Below are 7,978 nucleotides of genomic sequence, written 5' to 3' on the forward strand. Positions count from 1 at the left end.
TCTATATTTAGACCAAATTTATGGTCCAGTTTTATTGTCCAAATAGATTTCAGAAATATTTCTCTAGAGAAATAATTCTAAAAATAGTCAATCAATTATTTCAGCAAGGTAATCTTTTCTTTGGGTGGGTGGAAAACAATCATGGCAGTCATTTCCCTAAATGACTTAATTAGTTCCGTAAGTTAAACCAATAATCTTAGGGAGAAGCTATTTATATGGTAGTATTGCACAGGATTATGAAGAAATCATTTTTGGAATAACACATTTAAAATGCAAAGTGTTGACTATATAGGGAGCAATGTTAATATAAATGAAACTTTTATCTTTATAACTGATATGTATGAGATTTAATTGAAGGTGTCGACTCATTCATAATTATGATTAAGAGGGAAACTAAAAATTCCAATAAACATATCTATCAGATAAGCAGAGGGATGTAAAAAGCTGAACTAATTTGGAGACAGGACATGGCATAGATATTTTGAAATAAGTGACTTCATGATTTTAAAAAGTTTTGAATATCAGCATGCAGTAACATTTAGGGATTCTGAATCTTTCACATGAGCCTGCCTTCTCCATTTCAAAAATTTCTGTTCATTACATTTCCTCTAAGCTTGCCAGTATAAGTTATAATTATTCTCTTATTCACAAACCAAAGCCTTATGATTGGCTTAAGTATTTTTGTTAAGCCAAGTAAGATGGTTTATGATTACCTGCACTTTTTGTAAAATTTTATTTCCTGAATATTAACATGTACAATTACTTTAAAAATGTATCTTATACACTCTTAACATCCCTTTCTCTTCAAAACATGAAAAATGGGACACTGAAGTATGTTTTTTTAGGACTTGTCACTCTAAAATTCTGCTATGCTAATTCATTGTATAAATATTCAGGGAAGGGGTAAACTTTAAAAAAACCTTTTATGTAAGATTAATGATAATTTTATTTAAAATAAATACACTAGAGCTGCCCTATTTAGTATAGTCAACTATGGTGAACATATTCAACTTTTGAATACTTGAAATGTGCCTAGTACAACTGAAAAACTGAATCTTTAATTTTAACTCACCTTTTAAAAAACTTGTTTTTTTTTTTAGCTATGGGAAAATTTTGAAGAGTATTTAGATAATTTAAGCTGTTGAATCTACTTTTTCATCTATTACATTTGATGAAATCTAAATGCATCCACTGTTACTGATGAAAACTTCATAGCCCGATCGAGGTGAGTGGTAAGTGTGAAAACGTGCTGGACTTCAAAGACTTACTGTGACAAATAGAATGTAAATTTCTCATGAATCATTGTATAATGATTACTTAGGTGACCTGTATTACTTTTCTCTTGGACAGCACTGCTCTAGAGCTTTAGGAAAATTGCTAGTTTTTTAAAGTCATGTTTTAAAATTTTAATGTCATTCTATTTAGCCAAATAATTATGACCTCTTCCTTTCTCTGAATTGCAAAGCACCAGCTGCAGAAAGCAAATCATAGAGGGAGGGGAGAGATGCAGGAATAGCGTGTGAGAACACTGATGAGTGTACAATCAAACCAAACTGCTCATGCCCTACAAATTCTCTTTTCTTTCCCCTAACGGTTTCCAGATCCAAGTGTCCCTAATTCCCCAACCGACCTCCAGCTTTCCTCCCGAGTTCCGCTGTGCGATGGCTTCCAGTGTAGAATAATAAGCGATGACTGCTCAGCAATGTGTCTGTCATGTATTAATACTAGATTTTGTCCAGGCCCGGGAACTTTCATCCTTCAGAGTGGAGAGCTTTCTCTGGGAGAAGGAACTAAATCCCAGAAGTTTCAACACCGCTACCCGGTACTTCTTGGACATGAGGTTGTACAGAATGGGGTTGATGGCCGCGCTGAGGTAGAAGAGGACAAAGGACACTAGGTTGCAGTACTGGCTGATCTGAGCAATATCCAGGGAGCCCGGCTCAAAGGATTTGGAAAATAAATACCTCCCCACGTGGAAGGGCAACCAGCAGAGGATGAAAGCAAACACCACTACAGCTGAAAGGAAATGGGAGAGAGATCGTCACTTCCAGAAATGTTACTGCAGATGACATTCTATTTTTAAAACTTCGTTGGTTTTGAGTATGTATAAGGTGGACACTGAGAAACACTCTGTACTGCTCTTGACATGGAGGAACGCTGTGCTCTTTTTTCCCCTCTTCCATTTTAACAAAGACTGACTGACTAAACCAACAGTAGATACCTACTGAACTTCCCAGTCACTTCTAGTTGAGCTATTTGATTTGGTGATTGAGTTGACATATTGACTCAGCTGAAGCCAATTTTTCACAGTAATCCATCATTTTAAATGTGTTAGATAGGACAGAAACATATATCAGGTAAGGTACTCAACCGTATCTGTGAATCAGAGTTTCCTGGGTGCTTCAAAAATATAGATTCCTTGGATATAATATGGACTTGCAGTATTAAAATCTGTAGGAAGGAGAGCAGGGTACTTACCTCCTTTCCTCTCTCCTTCCCTCTCTTCTCCTCTCCACCCCTCTCCCTAGATGAGGATTTACAATCTTGCCAATGCTGGTCTTGGCCTTGAATCCCTGAGTTCAAGTGATTTTCCCACCTCAGCCTCCTAAGTGGCTGGGACTGAGGGGGGAATGGGCCATCGCATTGTCCAGCTTCCTTTTTTTTTTTTTTTAAGTTTTACAGAGGATTGACTCTTCCTTCCTTCCTTCCTTCCTTCCTTCCTTCCTTCCTTCCTTCCTTCCTTCCTTCCTTTCTTCCTTCCTTCCTTTCTTTCTTTTTTTTTCTTTTTTGCAGTACTGGGGATTGAAAACCCAGGAGTGCTTTACCACTGAGCTACATCTTCAGCCCTTTTTACAGGGTCTTGCTAAATTGCCCAGGCTCACCTCAAACTTGGAATCCTTCTGTCTTTGGAAACAAGATTAAAAACCACTGAGATGTCTATGTCACCTACAATAGACCTAAATAAGGTAGAAAAAGCCTTTAAACTAATCAACATTATCATCCATCCAAAACTTCATTTTGCTCATTTAAGATTTTTTTCCAAGACTTCTAAACTTTTAGAGTAAGTTTTTAAAATTCAGAAAGCAAAGGAAAAAGTAATGTTTTAATCCTTGCACTACTTTAGTGATCCCCTTCAATTGTCAAGTAAGAAGAAAATTAATATTGATTTTGAGACACCAAGGAGGCAACTAATGGCTTAAAAAAAACTGTAGGAAATTACTAAACTTATTCTCAAAACTAAGTTACATAGTAACAACTGAACTACAACTGAACTACCATAGCAGAAACGAGAATGTCACAGGTGAGAGCTTGGAGTACCCTGGAGGACATAAGCAGGTTTACAATCCATGATTCACATAGGGAGAATCACTGGTCTAGAAATAAAATCTGACATTCCTTAAATAAACTCTCATAACTTTAATATGCAGGATCTTGGATTTATAAAATTACAAATATGAAACCATCCTGGAATAACTTCTTTGAAGCATTAAATATGCCAATGGGTATGAAATGTTAATTAAAACACCAACTAACATAATATCAGATGCTGATTTTGAGAAAGCAAGCAGAATTAATATTTTGCTTGGATATGGACACGTTTCCATTTGCTACTTCACCTGTATCAAACACACATCTTTAAAGAGGTTGAATTCATGCAATAAACATTCAGCACACTAGTTGTGACACTGCATCCAGATGTTCCTGGAGGGCCATTTAAGGGCAGTAAGTCCTGTTAGCTTCCATGGTCTCCCTTTCTGCTGTTGGAGCTCTGCTTACTCTAGTTTATTCTACCTTACCCTAGTTTATGCCACCTAGAAAGACAGATAATCATGATATCAAACATAAGGAGACCTAAGCACTGATTGTCACTGACTTCCTTACAAAGCCATATAAATAGCAGCAGGATTAACAGAGTTGATGTGATTTTCCCATGAAAATGCAGGGCAGAAAACAAATCACAAAATTGAAAAAAAAGAATGAATCATCTCTAACAGAATCATCCAAAGGGATCATGGTTTTGGTTAAATTTGCTACTGAATGAATACTTTCTAGCTTTAATGCTTGCTTTCCTTGATGTAACTTTGATATTCACAAATTCTATTTGTTTTTTTTAATTTTTTATTTGTTTTAATAGTTACACATGACAGTACAATGACCTTGACATATCATACATTTGAATCAGATGGAATATAATTTCTGATTTTTCTGAGTGTACAGGTTGCAGAATCATATTGGTCATGTGGTCACCTATATACACATAGTAATAATAATGTCTAATAGAATGACACAAATTCTATTTGAAGCAGGAAGCTTAACCTCACCTTTTGTGAAATATCTCAGTTTTGAAACGTTTCTGGGCTGAGATAAAATAGATTTTAGGGAATGACAAAGGTGGGTCATTTTTCCCATGAAGAAGAGAAAGAAGACACAAGAAGAAAGGTCAAAGAGAGAGAGACTAAAAGAGATGTCAAGACTACAATTACCTAGAGGGTCAGGGGCAGGAGGAGAAGGGGGAAAAGGTTGGAAGGAGGGGAATGGGGAGGGGGGAGTTAGGAAAGGGTGGGACACACAGAGAAACAGACCCAGAGGAATGGGAGAGACTCGGGGAGAAATAAATAGAAACTGGAAATCAGAGAGAAGTGGGAAGGCACGCAGGGAGAGGAGAGAGCCCGGGAGAGGAAGCCCGAGGGTGCGCTGATACTCACCCAGCATTTTCACAGTTTGCTTGTGGTTCTTATCTCTGAGCGAGGCGCCCACCGCTGCATCTCCGCGTCTCCTCCTCCACAGCTTCCTTCCGATGAGACTGTAGAGGACAGTTAGGCAAAAGACAGGCAGAAAGAAGAAGACGCTGGATACCCACACCATGACTGTTAGCAGTCCAGAGCGCACCGCGAACTCGGTGGCGCGGCACTCATTGGTATCCTGAGGGTCGGTGCCATTCTCGTGCTCCACCCCGACTAATACAAAGATGGGTCCCGCGCTGCAGAAGGCCACGGCCCAGATGACCAAGATGACCAGCTTTACCCGGCCCTTGGTGATCACCACCTTGGCGCGCAGAGGGAAGCAGATAGCGAAGTAGCGCTCGACGCTCAGCGCTGTGATGGTGAGCACCGTGGCATAGGTGCAGCTCTCGCTGACGAACTGGAAGAGTTTGCAGAGCAGGTCGCCAAAGTTCCAGGGCCGGTATTGCCAGAGGCGGACGAGGTCGAGGGGCATGCAGAGGAAGATGAGCAGGTCGGAGAAGGCCATGCTGGACAGGTAGAGGTTGGTAGTAGTGCGCAGTTCCCGAAAGCGCGACACCACCAGCATGGTGAGCAGGTTGCCCGCGATGCCCACCACGAAGAGCGCCACACAGGTAGCTGTGACGCCTGCCAGCAGCGGCGCGGGGAAGAGCGGCAGTAGCTCGTCCACCAGGGAGTCGTTAGTGGGGAGAGCATCCCAGTCCAGGTCCGCCAGCGTGAGGTTGGGCTCCGGTTCCCCGCTTGGCGTCGCGTTCCACATGCTGCAGGCTCAGCTTCAATGGCACCGGGACGCAACTGTGCTGAGTCTGGATCAAGTTGGCTCCTTAGGCGCGGGAGAGTGAGAAGAAGCAGCAGCCGCGGGCGCGCAGGGAAGATGCTTGGAGAGGAAAGACCGGGGCGGAAAAAGCAGAAGTCTAGTGGAAAGGTGAGATAGGGAAAGGAGAGGAGAGAGGGAGAGTGACCCGCTGCTCTCTCTAGCACCTCCCCTTTCCTCCACCCTCTTCCTCCAAATCCCCTTCTCCCAACCTAGCCTCTGACCAAAGATCGTACACATACCTATCACCGGAGCAGCCTCGCTTGGCATTCACCGTCTCGCTCTAGCTGCTTCTGGCACTTCCCCAAGCGTCCAAGCGCGGGAGTTCCGCAGAGTCGGGGCTGTGCAAAGCTGGAGCTTGAGTGGCTTTCTCCTGAGCCTCGGGCGCTAGCGTGGCACACAAGGACAGGTCATTCCAGGAGTGGGGGTTGGGGTGGGGACGTGGCGACGGAGGAGGGGATCATGCCTTTCAGTAGCTGGGACCTGAGTTCTTGCTCAACAAGAGTAGAGTTGGTTGAGAACTTGGTGGGGAGAAAAAGCAAGCGTGTCCCCCTCATTTGAGAAAGGGGTAGGAAGCAAAAAGAAGGACCTCGTGATTGTATTCGAACTGGAGGAGATAGGAGCGCACCTGGGAAGAGCTTCACCATCTTGTTCACGAGGAGAAAAAATTTCAGAGATGTGACTGACTCCTTGTTCAAGATCTGGAAGACCAGAGTTGGATCATCCATTAGGTTTGGACTTCTGAAGAGGGTAGGATCCAGACGAATGAGTAATCCTGTCCTGGGTCCCAGTCTTTGTACACACCTCCAACTTGGCGTTGGTAGGGGGCATGCAGTATAAGGGATTAGCTTTGCCTGATGTAAACTAAGGAGAGGAAGATGTAACTAATAGGTAGTAAGAGGAAGAGAAGAGGCTGTGAGACTAGTACAGGTCGAGCGTGCACAGATATCAGCCATTTAGTAGCTGTGTTCCCTTGGGGCAGGTCTTTAACCTTCTGAACTTAGGTTTTGTTTGTTTAATTGCGAAAATATTGTAAAAACCACTGCAGGGGGTCCCAGAACTGGAGCCAGACAGGCCTGTTCCTGCCGGCAGCCCGGGAAAGTATTCAGCACCGCGGCCAGCGGTCAGTGCCTTTCACCGCAGCACCCCCGGGAGATACTGCCCAGCCGCCCGCACTTTCTTTTTTTTTTTTTTTTTTTTTTATTTAATTTTTTTATTGGTTGTTCAAAACATTACATAGTTCTTGATATATCATATTTCACACTTTGATTCAAGTGGGTTATGAACTCCCATTTTTACCCCGTATACAGATTGCAGAGTCACATCAGTTACACTTCCACTGATTTACATATTGCCATACTAGTGTCTGTTGTATTCTGCTTCCTTTCCTCTCTCGGGCTCCAATGAGTAGAGGGGAAGAGTCTCCTCTCCCAGGCACACTTGAGTATCAATCCACTGCCTTAACCAAACCCATCAGTGTTCATCAGCCCTGATTTTAATAAAAATCCATTACATGCATATGAGAGTTTTCAGATACTGGAGTATGCTTACACATGCCTTTGACAGATGGTTTGCAAGATCTTTATTATTTCAAGTCGTTGACGCTTGAAAACTAACACTGGATTGTGCACATGTGCATGAAAGATCCCACACTATGAGGAACTGCAAGAGAGAAATTTGATTCATACCATATACTGGTGAATAGACTACATGTAGTAGCTTGTATGCACTGCTGTGTTACACACTTTGGACAAAATTGACTTTTAAAAAACTTTATTTCTAACTAGTATTTAAAAAATGTTACAACCAAGTCAAACCTTCAGTTACTTAGAGGATTTTTTTTTTAGTTAATAATCTGCCTCACTACTCCCAGCTCTACATTATCAGGTTTATGTGTGGGGACACAGAGAGAACTTGAAAAATCAAAATATTATAAAGTTATTGTTAAAGAATGAGAATCAGGAAAAGACTGTAGGACATACTTCTAGTCAGTGCTAAAGCTATGGCTGATAAATGGGAAGAGAAAGATGAAAAAATTCAAAAAACTACTGTAATAAAATATTGTTCATGATGCAGATAAACTCAACCATTTTCTAAAATATAGATGAATCTGTATTGTATGATCAAGACGAAGCAAAGGCACTATTGAAACTGATGTTTATTTATAACACAAAATTTTATTGTAAAATATATAAAACTGTCTTTAATTATGTGCTAAGCATAGAGAATCACAAAATCAATAAATTCCAGATAATGCTGCATCTATACACTTATAGTCCAGGGAGAGAATGTAGTTATACAAGTAGCTTTAGTTCAGTTTTGTAGGTACATTTGAAGAGACACATTATTTTGGCCCCTGCAGCAATATGGTGCTTTCTGTAGATAGAGATAGGATACATGTTTTTTTTTCTTTAAAGAAAAA

At 41.3% G+C, this 7,978-nt stretch overlaps 1 protein-coding gene across 1 annotated transcript; it reads right to left on the reverse strand.

Moving 5' to 3' along the window:
* Positions 1-1,711: 1,711 nt before the first annotated feature.
* On the reverse strand, positions 1,712-5,502 carry GHSR (growth hormone secretagogue receptor; the record flags this gene model as incomplete). Its single annotated transcript, XM_081302704.1, has 2 exons — positions 1,712-2,016; positions 4,707-5,502. The coding sequence occupies 2 exons, from the start codon at positions 5,500-5,502 to the stop codon at positions 1,712-1,714; spliced, it is 1,101 nt and encodes a 366-aa protein (XP_081158830.1).
* Between the last annotated feature and the right edge of the window lie 2,476 nt (positions 5,503-7,978).

This window comes from Spermophilus citellus (assembly GCF_964194105.1).
Source record: "Spermophilus citellus genome assembly, chromosome: 7".
Lineage (NCBI taxonomy): Eukaryota > Metazoa > Chordata > Mammalia > Rodentia > Sciuridae > Spermophilus > Spermophilus citellus.